The 21,990-nt window shown below is 30.8% G+C and overlaps 1 protein-coding gene across 23 annotated transcripts in view; it reads right to left on the reverse strand.

The window, feature by feature from the left end:
• Window positions 1-21,990, reverse strand: part of fs(1)h (female sterile (1) homeotic) — a 93,808-nt gene that overhangs the window by 27,419 nt on the left and 44,399 nt on the right. For all 23 annotated transcript variants that reach the window (XM_067780790.1, XM_067780788.1, XM_067780786.1 and 20 more), the window contains 2 exons: window positions 18,171-18,290; window positions 15,863-15,994 (listed from right to left, as the gene is read on the reverse strand). In XM_067780790.1, the coding sequence (XP_067636891.1) occupies window positions 15,863-15,994; window positions 18,171-18,290 (252 nt within the window). The remainder of the gene's footprint in view (window positions 1-15,862; window positions 15,995-18,170; window positions 18,291-21,990) is intronic.

Genomic DNA, 21,990 nt, shown 5'->3' on the forward strand with positions numbered 1-21,990 from the left:
CGTTGAGATATCGCATTTTGAAATTTTCATGTTTTTAAATTTTCCTACAACTGAAAATCGATTGAGACAACATAGACATGATATAGTCGATTACTAATTTTCTTGAATTGAGTCTTATTTTTCTTAAAATTTTGTCTCACACCATAAGCGTGCTAACTCATCACACCCCTACACTATCTAACCCTAACTACCGAGTCACACACAGCCCCAACCCTAGAAACCACCCCTATCATACCGCAAGTAGGCTAACCCACTCTACCCTGGGGACAGCGTTTACTCGCATATTTTTCTTAAAATAAGTCGTATTTATCTAGATATCTCACACCACAAGTGGGCTAACCAACTTAATTGTTAACCCATCAACTCCCGTATCCCCTAACCCCTAGAAACCACCCCTTCCATGAAGAATGAAAATTTCAAAATGCGATATCTCAGCGAAAAAAATGATATTTGAGCAAACTCAACGCCATTTGAAAGAAGAAGACTTGCATATAAATATGCTATGCTTTAATTTTGGTGAAAGAAAACATCTGCAAGGCAACATAACCTCAAATATGGGCAAAAACGGTGTTTTTTGCACTTTTAGGTTAGGATATCTCGAAAATCAGAGCTGATAGGGCAATTCTGAGGTCAGATTTGGATTCAGCGCATCATAAACCTTCGGAAATATATAGTCTGGTTTCTGGGTCTGTATGTTGGTTAAACTTTGTCGGCCTGTGTAATCCTCTAACTCTACACAACGATTCCGACGTTCCTTCTATGATTGGAAGCACCCTTGATAGTCCGAAGAAGTTACCCGTTCAACACAACTGTTCGAAATATGTAATGAGGTCAAATTTAGTACACATTCAGTAAAATTGAACACAATATATTTAATTCAACCGAGTTTTTTGTCAAGAAAGTAAATTTGTTTAGAAGTCAACAATATTCTATAAAAAAATTAAAGATTCTTAATCAATCCAACACATTTTTCTGTCAAAAGAACTGATTTAATTGGCATCAGCTAATTTAAAAAGAAACTTACTAAACTGTTCTTATGACTATCGTGCTACAGAAATCTCTGTCATATCAACAGCCATTGTTATTGCAATCTTCACGGAGATCTGTTGTTTTAACAGTTTTCATTGATATTCTTAGGGTGACCTTCATGATTATTACTTATGAGATCAGAGCCAGGCGCCCATCGTGGTGTGATGGTAGCAGGCTACGCCTACCACACCGAAAATTAGAGACTCAGGGCCTGCAAAAAGCACCAATCTTGAGAAGATTTTTTAATTTCAAAATTCAAATATTTCTGTATTAATTTTTTTATCCTTTTGATTGTTGAAACACTCAATTCTGAACCAACAATTTGTGCGATGTGGATTCACCACCTATTTGTGATAGATAAAAACTTACAGAAATATCGGTTGAATGATCACTTGGTCCCAAACTGGAATAATGACCACAAATGGGTTAAATACAATCGATGTTTTAAAGCCTAACAATATTTTAGCAAATAAAAATTAAAAATAAATACTTGGCGCGATTTACCTCCAAAGGAAATTTAAGCCGAGGTTCTCTTCCAATTTGCGTCGTATTCCTTTTAAATTTTTCCGACAAATTGGTAGGAGGGGCATGTTTTATGCCGACTTCGAACAGTATCTGCACGGCAGTTGAATATTCGCTGGGAAGCTGTTGTTGGTTTGCCAAACCGCTGCCACGCTTGCACAAACTTTTTTCACTAAAAAAAACTTTACTACATTTTCCATGTTGCTTTGCACGAGACTTCATCCCAGGACCCTCGGTATGGTAGCCGGAGTATACTGATACTTAATATAAATGGTTCAAAAATAATAATCCATTATTAAAAAAATAATTAAGACTTCGAAAAATGTCGCTTTCCTTAAAAATTTACCTTAAACCATTTGTACAACACTACTTCCAAAGCAAATACATGAGACCCACCAAACAATTCAAAACCCAAAACAAAAGTGGAGAGAGCGAGTTGCAAGCTTACGAATAAAGTGCATAAATATGTAACGTGCTGTTGTTTTTGTAGGCATAAATAAGGGTAAACAGTAATTAATAACACACATTGTTTTATTTTGTTGTGAACTTCCATTTTTAATGATATTTTATATATATATATATATATATATATATATATGTATTAATCAATAATTATATAGCTTATTTAGTATTTGTTGTTGTTCTTGTTGTTGTTTCTTTATGCTATTGTTATGTATAAATATTTTCATACTTTTGTGCCTTTTGCGATTCAATGCTTTATTTGGCCGCTTTTTGTACGACATTTAATAATGCATGTGTGTGTGCATGTACTTTTGTCTAACTTACATAATTTTCATTACACATATGAATTTTTAAAAACGTACAAGAGCTTTGAACAAGTATGTTTTTGTGTGTAGATGTGAGTGTGAGGCCTTAGTTGAATACGATGAAAAATAATTTGATTTTATTTTTCAACTGAGACAATTTGTTATGTGTATTAGTTTAATGCAATTAATGCAACGGCTATTTATTTATTACTTTTTTTTATTCTTTTTTTGCAATTTCTTAATTTTTCTTATTTGTAGAGTAATTTCAACTGTTATAAAATCTAAGTTTTAATTGTTTTTTTTTTTTTTATTTAGCTGCATATTTGCATACTCTATTAGACAATAATTTTTCAAAATTTACTCGAGACTATTTTTGTTGTTGATTGTTTACTAATAATGCTTTGTGATGAACTTAAGAGAAGATTTACTTATTTACTTTTTTAAGTTTTGTTTAAAAATATTTTGTTTTAACCTTTCTTACTTTCTTTTATGACATTTATTAATTTTTATCTTCTTAGAGAAAATTTTTTAGCAATTTGGAAAATAATAATACTACAATTTTTTCGTAGTGTTCCATGCATATCTTAAATTTAATTTTAATAATATTTCTTTATCATTTTATCTAAATATCTTCAATTATTTAATTTTTAATTGAGTGAATTTTTTATTTGTGTTTTAAACAACGCAATGTTGTTTGCATACATTCTATTTTTTAATAATAAATGTTTTATTATCAAAAATTTAAACCAATTAAATTTTCTTGTTGTTTTTTGTTCAATTATATCTTTTTATCTATTTATTTTGGCGGGTTCACGCAAAAAAAAATTTGAAACAAATCCTATTATTCCTATAAAACTTAAGTGCAAATAATCTTACGACAAAACATTACAACGCCTTTTTTGTATTTTTTTGCTTATAACCTTAAAATTAAATTGTTGCTTTTTTCGTTTTTTAATTTATTTGCAATTTTTATTTTAAATTTAATTAACTTGTATGTATTTTTAATGTTTAATGATTTTAATTGCATGGTCATTTTTCATACATATTGCATTAAATTACTTTTAGCTATATTTATTTATGTATATATGAATGGATGCGTGTATGTATGTATGTATTCTTAAAGGTAAGCATAATCAAAGGTTGTAACTTTGAAAAAAAAAAATTTATTTATGAAAAAATTTTGCAAAAATAAATTAGGGACTACACCTTTTTCAGGTGTACTTCAGCAAACGTAATTTGTTATTCGCAATAGTCAATTGTACTTCATAAGCTGTAAAGTTGATTTCAGAATAAAAAAAACGTACTTCAGAAGCTGTAAAATGTACTTCAATATAGTCAATTGTACTTTAGAAACAGTCAATTTAATTTAAAAATAAACAATTGTACTTAAAAATAGTCAATTGTACTTCAGAAATTGTAAAATGAGTTTCAGAATGAACGTACAGCGAATCGAAAAATGGGTTTGCCGTCCACTTAATTCTGATATATGTAAATTAGGATGGGTCAAATTTATTGTTGAAAAGGCACATCCAGTTTCTGAATCTATGGGTCATACTGAGTAATATTGCCCATGGGACTATAGTCTGAAATGAATTTCGGCCTCCCTAATTTTATTAGAAATTATTTTTTTTAGAAATTTTTATTATTATTTTTGTTAAATTGAATTTGCAATATGGAAAAGTAAAATATTCGTCGCTATAGGGCGCTTTCCTACTATTTTTCGCATTTTATCGCTTCTTTTTGGGGGAAATCGACGAATTTGTTGCAAAAATCGACGAATATTTTACTTTTCCATATTGCGAATTCAATTTTTAAATAGCCCAAAATATTTTCTAACAAAAATAATAATAAAAATTTCTAAAAAAAATATTTTCTAACAAAATTAGGGAGCCCGGAAATCATTTCAGACCTATGTTCCCATGGACAATATTACTCAGTATGACCCATAGATTCAGAAACTGGATGTACACCTGAAGTTTTTTCCCCATACAATTTCACCCGCCCTAATGTAGATCCTTTGGTGTGGTAGCCGAGAACGCTACAACAGTGTAGGGTTTGTCTGCTGAACAGCATGTTCCGTTTCTGAAGTACAGTATAAGACCTTTGAAGTGCAAAATAAGTGGTTTCTTAAGAACAATTTACGTTTTCTGAATTGAAATTGACTTTTCTGTATTACACGTTACGTCGCCTTTAGCACTACTTTGAAGTACAGTTTGCTACTTCTGAAGTACATTTGACTATTGTGATTATTCTGAGTTTTATCGTTTCTGAAGATTTTATGGTTTCTGCATTAGACTTGAAAAATGTGTATTTACACAGAAAGTTCTGCAAATTTACGAACTACAATTTTTTAGTGATGATAAAGTATGATTTTGAACAAATTATTTTTGAATTGGTATTTCAAGCCATTTTTAAAAATTTGTATATTAGGTTCTGAAGTCAAGTCTTCAACAACGAGAAAAATGAATCATAACAAAGAGTGAGTAAAGAGGAAACAGTAGTCAAAAAGCCTTTGTTTTGCACCAAATAGACAAACACAAATGTTTATTTGATAATGGATGACGAAAAGTATGTGAAAAGTTAGCTAAGATCGTTGCCAGATACCCACCCAGTTCTACTGCTTGCAATCTGGAGAGGACATTCTTAATTCGGAAAAAAAACATCCAAATAAAAAAGTTTGGCAGAAAGCTTCTGATTTGACAAGCTATTTATGAATGCGGGCAGAAATCCACGCCGTTCTTTACTATGGGAACAATCAACGCAGAAATTTACATGAAAGGTCTTCAAAAACGTCCTCTGCCACGCCTACGTCGTCATAATGGTTAAACTATATTTTGGCCGGATTTGTCTCCAGCACATTACGCTCGTGTCACACAAAAGTGGTTCAAAGATATCAATACACATTAAGTAATGGATGCACCCAACGTGCGTGAGTTACGCCAACTGAACGATATTGAACGCTGGTGTGAGCAAAACTTTTCATAATAGAGAAACCAACAAAAACTATTACAGAAACAAAAAAAAAAAAATGTGGCGAACAATGACGCTAAAATTGAACAAAATTGTTGTACAAAACTTGATGTCGGGTCTCTTTAGAAAATTTCGATCATACGGATAGCAACACATAAATTAATAAAAGTTCTTCAAAAAAAGTAACCACTTTATGTGCATTTTATTAGTTAGCAGAATCTTTTTGTACCAAAACCAAAAAAAAAAAAAAAAATAATTTTTTCGGAATATTTGTTTCCCAACGCAATAATTTTAAAATTCAATGCAAAAGTCAAAATTTTTATGAACAAAACTATTTGAAAAAAAAATTAGCCTTATGCATAAAACTAGTGAATACTAATTTTGATAGCAATGACTTCAAAATCACTTTGAAATTTAGAGTAAATACTATTAACAAGAACATTCGCCAGTAATTTTATTTAAGCACACAATTTTTGAATCAAGCAATTTTTTTGCAATGGAATTATTTTCAGTGTATATTTCAAAATATTAAAATAATTTTATTTCAAAACGTTAAAAAAGTTATATTATTTATTTTTTTCTTGCATATTTTTTTTAAACTATGTAGGGTTATAAAAGTATATATACATAAGTATTCACTACAGACTAAACCCCACTTGCAGAGCGGAAACTTAACTTTTTAACTGAGAGTTAACCAGACATGAGTTAACCCCTCATACTCGTTCTGACCACTTTTTCAAACTAAGTCTAAGCTGAAACAATTAAGGACAGGACTGTCTTCGGCTGTGCCTATGACCTCATACCTTTCATGAATGCAGCTAAGCAGCTAGCTTATTGCATTCGTTATATCCGAATAATCGACTGTATAAGATATATATTTAATATATAACAGATCTAATTAAACGACAATTTCCGTAAATATGAAATAAAAAATTGATTGGTGCTTGGTCCTCATACAAAGTTTTACGGTTCTTGTTGTCTACATGAGATAGCTACGACGATGAAGAAACTTAATTTACCATTACATTTTCACGAAAGGTTTAAAAATAACTTGCTGTTCTGCAAGTGGGCCTAATTGTTATGGAATTGAGTTTTGTGTAGAGATAGATTAAACGCAGCGGGCTTTCGTTAAGAATGAAATTCAAAATCTAAACTAGCAAAGGGTGGCAACTCCCTGATTCTGATTAAGCGGCTACACTATAAAAGGCTTAGTGGGTGCTCTAACTCTAGGAAAGGTTTTGTGCTTCCGTCAATAAATAATCGATATAGATACGTATATTCATAATAAAGTCCATATACCAGAACTTTCTAAAGAACAACCGATACTTGAGGAAAAGTCGATTCAAAGTATTCTACATTTGAAAAATCAGAAAAAAAAGGATCGTTGCTTAATTCACAAAGGTCCTAACCAACAAATTAAAAATGCTACAGAAGAAGCAAAAATCATTTTGTTTTAAAATTCATTACTAACATATCTGAGATTTTCAAAGCGGTATAACGCCATAGTTATTTGCTCTAGCACTTGCAAATATTTACTGGCGATGTATTTTATCATATCATACCAAAATCTGTGAAAAACGCAATTTCGAAAATGCTGTTGTTAAGGGCCTAAGTGGATTAAACTAAAGATATATTTGTAAAATAAACTAAATAATCCACATTTCAAAAACAAACGATCTTCAAATATAGTGGATGATTAAAAAGTAATCGAAATACTCAAAATTATCGATTTTTACAAAATAATCGATATAATTACTAATTCAGAAATGGTAGAACATAATACTTATATACAAATAAGGAATCACAAACGCCGAAATAAACAATTTAATGCTGTTTGCATTAGCGCGCTCAATAATAAAGCCGCAAACGGTTAATATTTCTAGGAAGTATGAAGTATAATACACAAATTTCCAGAAATAAGGGTCACCCTAGTGTGCATGTAAAATAGTGTTACTTGAATGTAAAAGCTGCCGAAAAATGCAATTTTTTGCATATTTCGTACAATTTTGTATAGTTCTTGCTAGCATATTTATATGTATAAATATTTCATTGTATTCTGTTTTTTTTTTTTTTGTATGAAAGGAGTTTGTTTTTACTTTTCCTATATGTTTTCACAATTGATTTCCGTGCTTATCAACATACATACATACAACTATTTTGAATGAACTTTATTGAGTTTAACAACAATTTTTTTTATTATTTATTTTTTTCTCTGTATTTCATGCGGATTTACAGCAAAATTTATTTTGTATATATTTTGTATATATACATGTACGTTCATTTGTGTTTTTTTTTTTTGTAATAATAATTAAAATTATTTAAATTTTATTTTTTTACAGAATTATCAACTGTAATATAAATTAAAAAGAAAAAAATTTATAACATTTATATAAAAAAAAATGTTGTGATAAATGACATACGACACACTAAGCCAACTATATTTTTGCTGTAGGCATGTAAAACTTTACCGATTTGTGTTGCTTTAAGAATAACGATCAAACGCAAAAGACGAGAAGTGTAAGCAGAGAGAGCGCAATTTGGAAGGAAAAGCTTTGTTAAGGAAGAAAAAACTAGAATCTTAGATAGGGCGTTCTTCAAACGAATTCTGAAATTGGGCGTTTTTGAAATAAATGCTGAAATAGGGCGTTATTCAAACGTTTTCTGATATTCCACTCAGCAGTCGTTTTGCAAATATGGGAAATTTACGCGAATTCCGCAGTTTTCCACTTTTTTATTTACATACTTGAACTCGGCAGCTTAAAAATGAATATGTTTATGTTACCCTAATGTTTTTAGTTTTGAACTATTTATTTCCCTAAATTTCGTACGCGAAAAAATTTTCGTTATAAAAGACACAATTTTTTTAAACCTCCTTTGAATAATATACACAATCTTGGTTTTGAACTGCAAACGAAAAACGCGTCATTCATTTTCTGCTGTTGGCTGTCGTTACTTTCCGTCCTTTTTTTCTTTTTGCTATACCCTCTCCCCGACGCTCGTTTCTTCTCTCTTACTTCTCACTCCTTAAGCGTTTTTCCCTAAGTTTGTTGTTAGCTTTTACTCTCTTTGTTCATATTTTATTATAAGTGTTTATGTATATTCTCTCAAATTAAATAATTCCGTTAATAATTTTAGTTAGAAATTATGTCAGAAATGATTTTGTTTTTCAGTTACTCGTCGTCCCTCTCACATTTGTTTACGTATCTTTGTCGTCAAACCATTTATTGTAATCTCTCGCATTTTATTAAATTATTGTTCATTTGCATTAACAATTATTACTCATTACCAACTTGTCACTCGTGCTAAATAAATATTTGAGAAACTTTGGAAATGTTTGCTTTTTTCATTTCCCTTTACTGCTAGACATGTACTAATATTACAAAAATTACAAAAAAAAACTTAATAGTTATGCTAAGATGTTCTAAGTTGGGTGACTGTTGTTGTGGTTGTTGTAAGATTTCTTCCTTTTTTGTTTGTTGCATATTCCACTGTTTCGCGCAGTGTTTTAAAGGTGGGAGCTGAGCTTGTTTCTATTATTTTTGAAGTCAAGAAAGTGACACGTGCGCGATCGTTAATGTCAGAAAGTGTATGGCATAAAGAGAAAAGAAAATGTAAATTTGCTGAGGTTTCTCTTTTAGCGTGTTTTTTGTATTCTTTTACTTCCTGCCTTTTATCATGCTCGCTCTCCTTTTTTGTTTCTATTTCTCTCTCTCTCTCTCTCTGAAGCCACACTCTCTGCGCTCTGGCATTGACACTCTTTCTCCATGTAAGGAAGTGTGTGTGTTTGTATACACTATTGCTCGCATTGTTTTTGTTGCTGCAGTTATACCGCTTCTCTTAATATTCTTTATCGTTCTTTACATATTCAAGCTAAAATTGAGATTTCGAAAAAAAACATATATGTGTATATAATTTTTTGTGTTGCATCTTTGTAGTTGTGAATTTCGTTTCATTTTTGTCCAATACATATACATATATAATATATATAAATATATATATTGGCCCTCTTTCTAATTACTCTCTAAGAACAAACAATTTAAATTCTCTACTCTAGCACTTTTCTCACACCAGAGTTGGCAAGCAGAAAGAAAAATTGTGTTTTTCCATATCTAATTGGTTATTTTTTAACTATTTTACTTTTGAAAAAATCAATTAATTAAATTTAATTAATATGCCATTAACTACTCGTAGGGATACTTTTTTTTTAATTGATTTGAGCAAAAAAAACGTGCAAACAATGTGTAAATGGGGAAAGCCGACAGCCGAAAAATAATCGTTTTATAAATATTTAAAAAAATATATATTTTATTTGCATATATAGTTATATATATTTCATACACATTTATCTTCGTTACATTTTTTGCGTTTCGTACTCGTACAAGTTGTTACTGTTGCTGCTGTTATGGTTGCTTGCTATGCGCTGAATAAGAGTGCGTTGCTCTCAAATCTCTTGGCTGCCTCTCCTCTTTTTCACTCGCTCTCAGTTTTTCAACGTAAACAAAATCGTTCCATTTCCATATACATAATTTTCATTTTTACCGAGCTTTATTTTGCTTTTCAGTCTGCGTGTGAAGGAGTATTGGTTTATCAAAGTGTTCAGAAGATATTCGCGTACTTTTTTATATACCCATCTGCAAATTTTTCACTTGTTGTTGTTGTTGTTGTAGCGATAAGGTTTCTCCCTGAAGGCTTTGGGGAGTGTTATCAATGTGATGGTCCTTTGCCGGATACAGATCCGGTACGCTCCGGTAACACAGCACCATTAAGGTGCTAGCCCGACCATCTCGGGAACGATTATATGGCCAAATTAAACCTTCACGCCATCCCTCCCTCCCCACCCCAAGTTCCATGAGGAGCCAGAGCCTCGTCTGTTAGTGAAACAGGATTCGCCGCGGATAGGTGAGGTTGACAATTGGGTTTGGAGAAGCTATATATTGCGCTGGCAACCTGAAAGGATTGCGCTACACAGCCCCTTGAATCTGGTATTTTAGCCCCTCTTACCTACCGCGTGTATATTCCAGGCATGCTTAACCAACGAAACGATATCATTTCGTTGGTTAAGCATGCCTGGTATATTCTGACCCCCTAACCCGCTGGGGGCAAATTTTTCACTCTTGCAAGTGCGTACATTTTCTTTTTAGTTTTTGTCTATCACTTTTACTTGGTATCTTTTACTGAATTATAATATTTGCCTCTTCCAATCTCCATTTTTTCCATCTTCCCTTGCTTCCTTCATTTCATTTTGCCGATGATATACTGAATTTTCTCTCTTACTCAGCTAAGCTCTCTGTTACATTAAGAACTGCAAATTAAAACTTCAACCTCTCTTTTATTCTGCTTTCTTTCTTTCAATGGCCAACTCTTCTAAAACTTTTCTGGGTTTATTTCGAAAATCCCTTATAAATTTAAAGTTTTCATACTCCTAATTTCCAAATTTAATACGGTTTGCAGGTGGAAATCGGACGACAAAGCACTAAACGATTCCCCTCTTATTTTGACTTCACTTTCACTCAATTTCTTTGCGTGACTCCGTCTCTCACTGTCAAAGTCTTCGTTTTCTATTTTTCTCTCACATTCAGGTTTTTTTCTGACATTTATACAATTTTTTTTATTCCAAATTACTCCCTTAATTATTATCCCCCCTTAAACCTTTTGTAATCCTTGTTTCACTCCCTGAAGCCCATTATATTCTACTCTCAATTTCCCTTTTCAAGCTCGCCAAGCCCTTCTTTTAATTCGAATGAAACTCCCATTAGCTTAGATTAAAAGTAGTGAAAATTTATTTGAAATTGCCCTCATTTGGCGGCCACCGTGGTGTGATGGTAGCGTGCTCCGCCTACCACGCCGTATGCCCTGGGTTCGCACCCCGGGCAAAGCAACATCAAAATTTTAGAAAGGTTTTTAAATTAGAAGAAACATTTTCTAAGCGGGGTCGCCCCTCGGCAGTGTTTGGCAAGCGCTCCGGGTGTATTTCTGCCATGAAAAGCTCTCAGTGAAAACTCATCTGCCTTGCAGATGCTGTTCGGAGTCGGCATAAAACATGTAGGTCCCGTCCGGCCAATTTGTAGGGAAATCAAGAGGAGCACGACGCAAATTGGAAGAGAAGCTCGGCCTTAGATCTCTTCGGAGGTTACCGCGCCTTACATTTATTTATTTTTTTTATCTGCCAGAATAACGCAGTCTATCTCTCAGCATTAAATATGTACCTCATGTCTTGGAAAAATTGTCTTCTCATTTCCCCTTTTCTACAACTGCAATCACTCTCTTTTACAAACTATCAAACAGGATCTCCTATCCACAGAGCAAAAGTCGCAAGCTTTCGGCGAGATGCGTCAGAGATTCCCAATGATCAGAATAAAAAATTTGTTCTAAACATTTACACATATATTTTTCTTGTAATTCTAATTTATTAGGATTGCATTTTTAGTTCCGTTTTCTTTTTACACATTGTCTGCAAGTGTTCATTTTATCCTTTTTGGTGTGCTCTATTTTTTATTCTTTCTTTTAATGTACAATTTATTAATATTTCTTTACCGCTTAATCGTTTCACTTCTTAATACAAAGAGGGTTTTTATTAACCAAAATTTACAAGACTGGCTCTTTTGTTAGGTTATGATTGATAAATGAAGAAAGTAAATAAGGCGAGTGTGGCTCTAAGAATGGTCAAGAAGAATTCAAAAATAATTATATATGATAGGGTAGAATTAAAAAAATGCTTTGATCCTATGGAGTCTTCGCTTTACTGCTTTTACTTCATTGTGTTACGTTTATATTCCGAGTTATTCCGCAATTAAACTGCAAATCTTTATTTCTAACAAAATTACTCGTTTTTGTACTTTGTTTTTATTTAAATTTTTGTATTTGGTATATTTTTATTTTTTTTTTATAAATTTTTTTTTTTATTTTTTGTCGTTTTTTTTTTTTGTTTTTACATTCGCTAATTCAATGAGTTTGCGTATTCACAATAATATCTCTTATTAAATTATTGTATTTTTATTATGATTGGAAAAACTGAACTTTGTTTTTTTTTATTTTTTATTTGTTTCTTGCTTTTATATTTTTTATTTATCTTCGCTTTATATATTTTTTTGTATTTTTCTTAGTTGCCAAAAACTATGTTTTATTATTTTTTTTGTTCATTTTTTTTCGTTTTTATATATTTTTCGTATATTATTGTATTTAATATTTTTTTCTTTCTCTTGGTTTTTATATTTTTTATAATTTTTTTTTTTTGTTTTTATATTTTTTTTATTGACTTTTTCGTTTACACATTTTATTTCTTGTTTTTTTTTCGTTTTTATATTTTATCCGTTTTTATTTTTTCTTTTTATTTATTTTTTTTATTTATTTTTTTTTTTGTAGTTTTACTCGTTTTTATCTTTTTTCGTTTTTTCGATTTTATTTGGTTTTATTGTTTAGCTATTTTTTTGTAACTTGTTTTATTTATTTCTTTATTTATACGTTTCAATTAGGTTTTACTGGTTTTATTTAATAGTTCCGTTAATTTTATTCAGTTATTTGTTTCATTTTATAATTAAATTCGTTTACGTTTTTCTTTACTCTTTCTTATTTATTTATTTTTTTTTCTTTTTTATTTATAATTTTTTATTAATTTTTTTTTATATTTAATTTTTATATTTTAATACTATAAATTTATTTAACATTTGCGGTTTATTTATCTTTTGCACTCATTTTTTCTATAGTAAATTTTTTTCAATTTCTTTACTTTTTTTAATTTTATTAAATTTTTAAATTTTGTCATGTATTTTTTTTTAACATTTTCTTTTAATATTAATTTTTTTTTACATTTTTTTTATTTTATTTTGTTAAATATGTTTTATTTTTATTTTTTTAACATTTTTTTATATTTAAAAAAAAAATTTAATACATCATCTTTATTAATTGTCGCTTAACCGCCTAAGCGATTTTGACCACTTCCTAACAAATCACGTTAGCTATTCGCCAATTGGGAGCACTAAGGGAGGTCAAGTCTTACTCTACCTGCCCAGCTCCACCAACTCAGTGGAGGTCTCCCGCTTCCACTGCTTCCAAACTGCGGTGTCAACTGAAATACTTTCTTGGTCAAAACTCTTTCGTCCATTCTCATAACATGGGGTTTTATTCGCTGCACTATCTTCATAATCGCGTAAATCTCATACAGCTCATAATTATACCTCCTTCGATACTCGACATCAGCATCACAGTAAGGACCATAAATCTTCTGGAAAACTTTTCTCGCGAACTCTCAAGCGCCATCTACCGTCCATGCTTTGGAGCCATACATTGCTTGATTCCGTACGAATAGTTTTTATCCTTATATACATTTTTTATATTTATTTTTATTTTATGTGTATATGTTTTTATTAATTCTTTATTTATTAATTTTCCTTCTATTTATTTCTTTTTTTTTTTACTTTATTTTACTTTTTATTTTTAATTTTGTAACAAACACCTTTACATTATGTTTTTACTTAATTTTTTTTGTTTTTAGTATTTTTGTTGCGTGTTCTAAGTTTTTTTTTGTAGTTTTTTCATCCAAATTTTTATGTTCGTTTAAGGTAGAAACTTTTAAGAATTAGTTTAGTGAAAAAGAACTGCCAGATTTCGTTATTTATTTGCAATTTGCCAAAGTTAAACTCAGTAAAAATTTTTCCTCTGCTGCCACGCTCTAGCTATGCATATCATTTATTTAACAAATTTGATTTCATGCCTACTCATACAACAATTAAAATAAATAAATTTAAACAAATGCTTAACGCATACCCTAGTAAAAAAAATATAACAGACATTTTTGACAATTTTTATTAAATATAAATAACAATTGGGCAATTCACAAGAGTGCCCTATTCATGTAAAATTTGAAGATTTCAGTTGTTTCCATGGTTTCCAACATAAATTTTTATTAAAGCATAGCACATACGGTGAATAGGAGACCTAGTGAATTGTCTGAATAAGTACTTATTAACCTCAAATTAATAAAAAGTAAAATAAGATAAAATTTATTTTATACTCAGCGCCTATTTTATCTTTTATTATTTGAGGGTTAATTTAAAAACTATAAGGACGTAAATAGTTTTTTGTTATGCTAGGTTTGTAATTTTTTTCTGATAGTAATTTTTATGCATAATTTTTTTTAATTGTTTATTTCCTATATTTTATCGTACAATTTCTATCAGTGTGAAACTTCATTCATTTGGTTTGTGAATTTATAATTTTTAAGTTCTTCTTTCTCTAAAGCATAATACTGTTTTTTTTTTTTCTTTTAAATAATATATTATTATAACATTTGTAGAAGTTTGTTTAGCTATTGAATTCAAGCACACATTAATGTTTTGTTCATAATATTTATAAAATATTTGTATTCTTTTGTTTTCATAAAAAAACCTTTTGCACACACTTTAAAAATTATTATGATTTTGTTTAGTAAGGTCTCAAACTCTGATAAACTTATAACAGCACAAATTGATATGCTTATGCTCGCTCTCTTTCTTCAATCTCTCTCGATCTTGCACTCTCGCTCTCTGATTGGCTGCCCCCAATACACAATTGCTTCACGATTTTTTCACTCGCATAATTATTTAAGACTTCTTTTTTTTTTCAATCAAAAAAAAATTACTTCTATACCCATGGGGGGTTGAAATTATTTAATATTTCACGAACTACTTGCACTTGGGGTGGATGGTAAATTGTCAATCAAATGTTAGTTACAAAAAGTACTGATAATTTTTATATGTATATATAGTAATAGTATGTATATGTTATAATTTACGTATTTTAGCAAATTCAAGACATATTCTGCTTTTTGTGAAGTAGTTGAAAAAAAAAAAAACGTTAGGTGGCGCTGGTCTATTATATACAATAGGGCGTTTTTATACCAATTAATGGAGCGGCCTTCTTTTGTCGAATAGGGTTATTTATCAAAATTTAGAGATGTGGCGTTCTTCAAAAAGAAATTAAATAGGCGGTACGAAATACGTTTTTTAAATACATTTGTTTTCTTAGACTTTGCGCATATGTACGTTAAAGTTCGGTGGGTGTATGGAATATTTCATGGCCTAAATTGTGATTCGGCTTTTTTTAATTTTAAGATTTGCCAACTTTGTAAAACGTTTACTTTTAATTTATTTATACATTACAACATTGTGACACCCATCTCGAAAAATACATATTTTAGGTAAGGAAACGAGAGAAAATGGTATGAAATGCGCTTCTGGAGAAGTTTATCATTACCAGCACAAGCTGATAACAAAAACTTGAAGTAATCTTAACAAATTTATAAAAAAAAATAAGCAGGCCGATATCTATCGAATTTCAAAATCGATCAGCATTGAAAGTCGCAAAATATTAAAAAAAAAAAACACGAGAAAAAATAAAACAAAATGAATAAACACAACATTGACAATAAAATTAAAATATTCAAACAGTATTAAAAAAAAATGCATAGTAACTTCACGACGAGAAATTTCTAGGATTTAAGCAGAATATGTCTATACAACAAGCCGCTTTTGCAAACTAATTTCTTTGTTTCTAATAATAAAATATATTTGAAATTAACAAAAAAAGAGCGTTCTAACCTGCTTCGCTATCACTCGAATCGCTGGAACTGCTATCGCTTGAACTGGACGATGATGAATCGCTAGAGCTGGAACTTGAAGAAAGGCGATTCGTGGGCGGTACCGTTTCCACTTTATTTGATGATGATTCGTCTGCAAAGATAATAGCAAAAACAAAGAGATGACGCTTGAAATGTGATGAAAGTTAAAATATTTTAGTGTTTATAATTATTTTTCTAAACTCCAATTGATATTTTCTAAAATCCAAACGGCGTTTTTTAAAATTCAATTAAAAAATAAAAAAAAAGTTAATACTTGGCGCGATTTTCCGAAATATTTTCACGGCAGAAGTACATTCGGAATGTTAAAAACAATTTTTTTTTCTAAAATTTTGATTTTACTTTGCTCGGGACCTTCGATGTTCTAGGCAGAGCACACTACCGGCTGGGTGCGAGTTCATCTAAATTTTAGGTATCTAAACTAATATTCCTCTGGAACTTTCCAGCACTGCAAAAATTTAGGAAAAACTATCAAAACTGTGCTGAACTGGCGGCCACCGTGGTGTGATGGTAGCGTGCTCCGCCTACCACGCCGTATGCCCTGGGTTCGCACCCCGGGCAAAGCAACATCAAAATTTTAGAAATAAGGTTTTTAAATTAGAAGAAAACTTTTCTAAGCGGGGTCGCCCCTCGGCAGTGTTTGGCAAGCGCTCCGGGTGTATTTCTGCCATGAAAAACTCTCAGTGAAAACTCATCTGCCTTGTAGATGCCGTTCGGAGTCGGCATAAAACATGTAGGTCCCGTCCGGCCAATTTGTAGGGAAAATCAAGAGGAGCACGACGCAAATTGGAAGAGAAGCTCTGCCTTAGATCTCTTCGGAGGTTATCGCGCCTTACATTTTATTTTTTTTTTGTTTTTATCAAAACTGTGCGAGTTGATTTCACAAACTAAATTGTGTGTTTATGCGGGAAATTATTCCCAAAAATAGAAATTTGAGAATTGTATGGTGTTTGCAGTGTTTGTGCAGGACAGGAGTCAAGGGAGAAGTATGCATACATAGCAGTGAAAGAAAATGCAGCGGCTCCAGCACATACCGCCTTTTATGCCAGACGTCGTAGAGCACATGCAAACAGACGTTTGCCACCATCTCAAGGCGTGAATACTCCTGTGACTGCCATTGGGCACACACAGCCTAAATACTTCTAATTTGTCTAAAATCAAATTGACTACTTCAAAATCCAATTAATGCTTTGTAAAATTCAATCGACTACTCTAAAATTCAAGTGACAGTTTCTACACTATAACTGGAAACGGTGTAGATTGGGCAGGTATCAATATATTTAAAGATCTTAAGAAAATACATGCACGCATGCTAGATTTAGCGGTCGATTTTTGAGTAACTTCTCACTGAGCCAGAAACGTGAATCCGTACACTTAGATCAGGGAACCGTGACAATGTGACAGCAAGAGCCCGCAAGGTGGCGGACGTATCTACATATTTAGAAAAATTTTACGGATCAGATTGACTTACAAACTTATACCTCACAACTAGCTGAGAACCATATGACAATGCATTAAATAAGGAGAAAATACCGATAGGTGGCACCCGGGTCGAGATATTTCAAAATTTCAACTTAACGGGGAGGTCTTGCGATCAAGTTACAAGCCACTGCGCTACAGCCTCACACTTTATCTAAAAAAATGTTCAATGAATAAAAAAAAAGAGAAAGTGGTGTTGGACGTCCATAATCGTTTAAACAGTTAGGCGCCAGTTAAGTAAGTAAGTCATCAAGGGTGTCATAGTATCAATTACCAAACTAAAATTTTTTGAATTCATTTCAGAAATATTTATTGGTTTCAAATCCGATTCCGACAATCGCATTCCATGACATCGCTGAATATTAAATGTTATTTAAGGAACCAATGCTTAAACTCCTCAGAATTCTGCGCACATGGCCGAAAGAAACCTTGTGACCGCCACAGCGGGTTAGTGGGCGGTATGACCTAGAAGGCTTCATGTGGTCATACCAAATCGTTCCCGAGATGGTCGGGCATCTGCATCCGAGGACTTCGGGGAGTTTCCTTATCGCCACAACAACAAAAACAACAACAAACCTTGTGACCAGTTTATTATTTTAATTAGAGTGAACTAGACGGGCTGGACTATATTTGTTCAGACTATATTTGTCAGAAAAATACCAAAATGGCTGTTATTAATTGTTTATAAAAAGTTATTACTGCATTTTTTTGATCTATTTTTCATATTCAATTTAACGGAAATTTTTTTTATTGTTCACTATAAATCATTCAAAAATAAGTTTTATATTTACCTTTTTTGGCCGTTTTCTTGCTTGTGCCCAATTGACCGGTGACATCCTGTAAACGCTTTTCCAATTCCTGTTTTTTCTCCGCAATTTGCTCATCTTTAGATTTACCTGATGGCTTTTTATCTGTGAGCGTACAAGCAAATGTTCATTTACAAATTTTTTAAAATATGGAAAAGAGAAGAAAAAATATTTCGTTAGTATAAAACTAGTCTATATTTGGTTTTTATTTTAAAATGAAATGGATATGCAACATTGTCTTAATATTGTGTTAGTTCGCTGAAACTATTCTATTTTTATTTGAATTGAATCTAATGTATAAAAAAGAAACGTACATATGTAGGTACAACTGCTAGATTGTAAATTTTTTAGCTACATAAAGAAGAAATGCGTTTACATATTTCTAAGAAAGCGCAAAAATGGTAGGATGTAAAAAGCAACAATAAAAATTATTTAAAAAAACGTACAATCGCTTGCGTAGTGGAAGATGATTTAAAAATAAATATAATTTACAAAAAAATATTTAAATAAATTTAAACAAAAAATTAGTTAATTAAAAAAATAAAATAAATTTAGGAAAATTTTACAAAAAAAAAATAAAAACCAATTAAAAATTACAAATAAATTTGCACAAAAATTATTGATTAACAAACAAAAAAAAAAATCAATTAAAAATATTATTGGAGCGGTCTGCAAACTTTTTAGTACGAAGTTAATTTTTTATTTTAGATAAAGTTAGCCATCATAAATATTTCTCTATGAAAACGGTATTAGTTTAGATATGAATATATTTGAAACTTGCTAATGATACATACATATATCGGCAGCTTATATTCAATACCCTCTATCAGCAGAAACACAGGGGTTATACCATAAGCCGCAGAAGAGAAACGCAAACTCCCTAGGGAAACTCACATCGCTCTAGCTCAACTTCGATCTGGGTAATGTAACAGGCTAAACTCTTACCTATCCAGAATCAACCCCGACATACAGTATGTAAATGTGTCTCCACATGACAGCATTGTGTCTCAACCATGTGACACCAACCATCTCCTTAAGTGCAATGTGGAACCAACGCCTCTAACACCTCTCTCACTATGGTCCACTACTGTTGAAACTACAGAGGATATTGAATACAATTTGTAATTGGTCGCACACCACAACAACAACAACAACAGAAACACAGTTTTTCAGGATAAAAAAAAATTATTAAATTAAATGGGGTTACACTGTACAACAACAACAACAACAGAACAAAAAAATCGTTTTCACAGCGATATTGTGCGTTGCTAATATGTATTCAAATCAGTTTTTTGTTCAAAACTCTTTTTAACATAGTTTAGAAAACAGAATAGATACCATTTAAGCTAACTTTTAAAGCTGGCATTATTACCATATATGAAAGAAGAGTTATGAGATTCAAGGGGTTGTATAGCGCAATTGGCAACTTCAACTTCGAGCGGCGAATCCCGTTTCACCAACAGACGAGGCTTTGGCGACCCAAAGCTCCTTATGAAACTTCGGGGTGGGGTAGGGAGGGATGACCTGCAGGTTTAATGTGACCATATAAATCGTTCTCGAGATGGGCGGGCTAATAAATCAATGGTGTTGTGTTACCGGATCGGTATCCGGCAAAGGATCATCACATCGATAACATTCCCCCCCCCCAAAGCCTACGGAAAGTAACCTTATCGCTAAAACAACAACAACAAAGGAGAGTCATAGATAATTTTAACACCTAAAACAGGTCCCATTTTCACATCGTTTCTGCAACAGATGTCGCAGCGCTGTGAAAATCAATTGGCAAGAAACAGGATAGAAGTAGAAATAATGAAGACAGCTGTGATAGCTGAATTGTTATAGCAGCGACGCCTAAACGTTGCCGATGAAGGAATTTAGCAGTTCCCGAAATGGATTTATACAACGAGCGTTGGCAGCTGTCTTAATTTTTTCTTTCCTCTATTCTAATTTAAATCATTTTTTTTTTTTCATTTAAAAACAATGGATCATAATAATAATAAGATAAAATAATTATTGTTAGGCCTTGAGCCCGATTCAAACCCGCAACCTAAAACGATGTACTTTGCAGTAAATCTAGTTGTCCAATTAGTCTTGCTTTTTTTTTTTTTTTTAATTTTTTTTGATTTTTTATAACAGTATATTTGAATTGTGTTGTCTCTGTGAAAAACTGCATTTAGTTTTACTAATATGTTTTGTAATATTTTTATTTTAAATCTTTCGGTACTGCTTGGAATATTGTAATATGTTTGTAGTGAAGTTACTTCTACAAGCATTCAACTTTCTAGCGCAGTGGCAAGTCACTTTAAAACCTATCGCAAGATTAAAAATTTCGGTCGAATTCTAACATGAAAAATAGTTGGACAATAAGACATAACATCAAAGTAGTGATAAATTAAAATATAAAATAAATACTTAAATTATAAAACAACACAAAACACCCAAAAACAGAAAAACAAGAAAAGATACAAAAATTTTTTAAATATTTTCAAATATATAAAAAGCCAATATATGATAAACTGAAAAAGCAAAACAAAATTATAAAAATAATGTTTTGGATACTAAAAACATTATGTATGTATGTGTGTATGTATGTATTTATTTGAAAATTTGTTCCTAGCACAACAATTTTGACAAATTATTTAACAGTGCTAGTCATGAATAGCATGAGCTATAAAAATTGAACATTTATAATAACAAATTAGATTAATCAATTTAAATTAAATATAACAGATAATAGTTAAATATTTATGTATGCAGATGTAAATCTTAAAACTAAAGAAAAGTAATTAATAAATATTAAAAGACAGCAGTAGTGATGATAACCTTTGGCTGATTATAGATCGAATAGTATTTAACAAATAAAGAAAGAAGACACAGAGAAAGGAAAAGGGACTTAGAAATGAACATTTTAACAACAATTTGAGATCCAGTTTAAGAGTCGTTCAAAAATGATGTTAGCTCTTTTTTGAAGTGCAGAGCATTACTTAAGAGTCGAAGACTTGTTGGTAGGGAGTTCCAAAGACGTATTGCAGTAACAAAGAATTGTCGTTCAGAGGTTAGCGTGCGGTATCTAATGTGCGTAAGAAGAAGCACCGATCTTGATGATTGCAGAAAAATAAGCTTACGATATGGATTAGGGTAATCTAGGGATAAGTAAAGAGAAATGATAATGAAAGTAAAAGCTTAAGCCCTAATTCATTTTTAAACGTTAATTATTTGCAAACTATTTCATTCAGTTTCATAAAATTAAAAATTTTTTCGAAAACATAATTTTTTTTAATTTCTACTAAATTAAATGATGTGTATTATATTTATATGTATGTATATTGTGATCATAACATACATATTTCTTTCATTACATTATATAAATATGTTAACTTTTATATGCGTTTAACAAAAAAGGGATATACATTTTTTTATCATTCTTTATATTTCATTTATTTTGTTTTTATTATTATTTTATTTTTAATTTCATTTTTTTTACTTTTTTTATATACTCTATTTGTTTTCTAATTTGTGCCTTACATTTTTTTATACATATTAAATTTTTTGCATATTTTTAAATTTTTTATATTCGTATTAGAGTAAATTATTTGTATATTTTTATATATAAAATTCGAGTTTTATTTTAATTCTAAATGGTTTCCTAAATTTTAGTTTTCTTATTTTAGTTTTTTAGTTTAACTTTATTTTAGTTTACTAATTTTTTTTAGATTTGTTTATTTTTAATTTTTTTTTTCAACTATTTTTTTAAGTCATTATTTTTTTTAATTTGCACTTTTATTTTGTATTCTTTTTCATTACA

The sequence above is a fragment of the Eurosta solidaginis genome, chromosome 4 (assembly GCF_040869045.1).
Source record: "Eurosta solidaginis isolate ZX-2024a chromosome 4, ASM4086904v1, whole genome shotgun sequence".
NCBI lineage: Eukaryota > Metazoa > Arthropoda > Insecta > Diptera > Tephritidae > Eurosta > Eurosta solidaginis.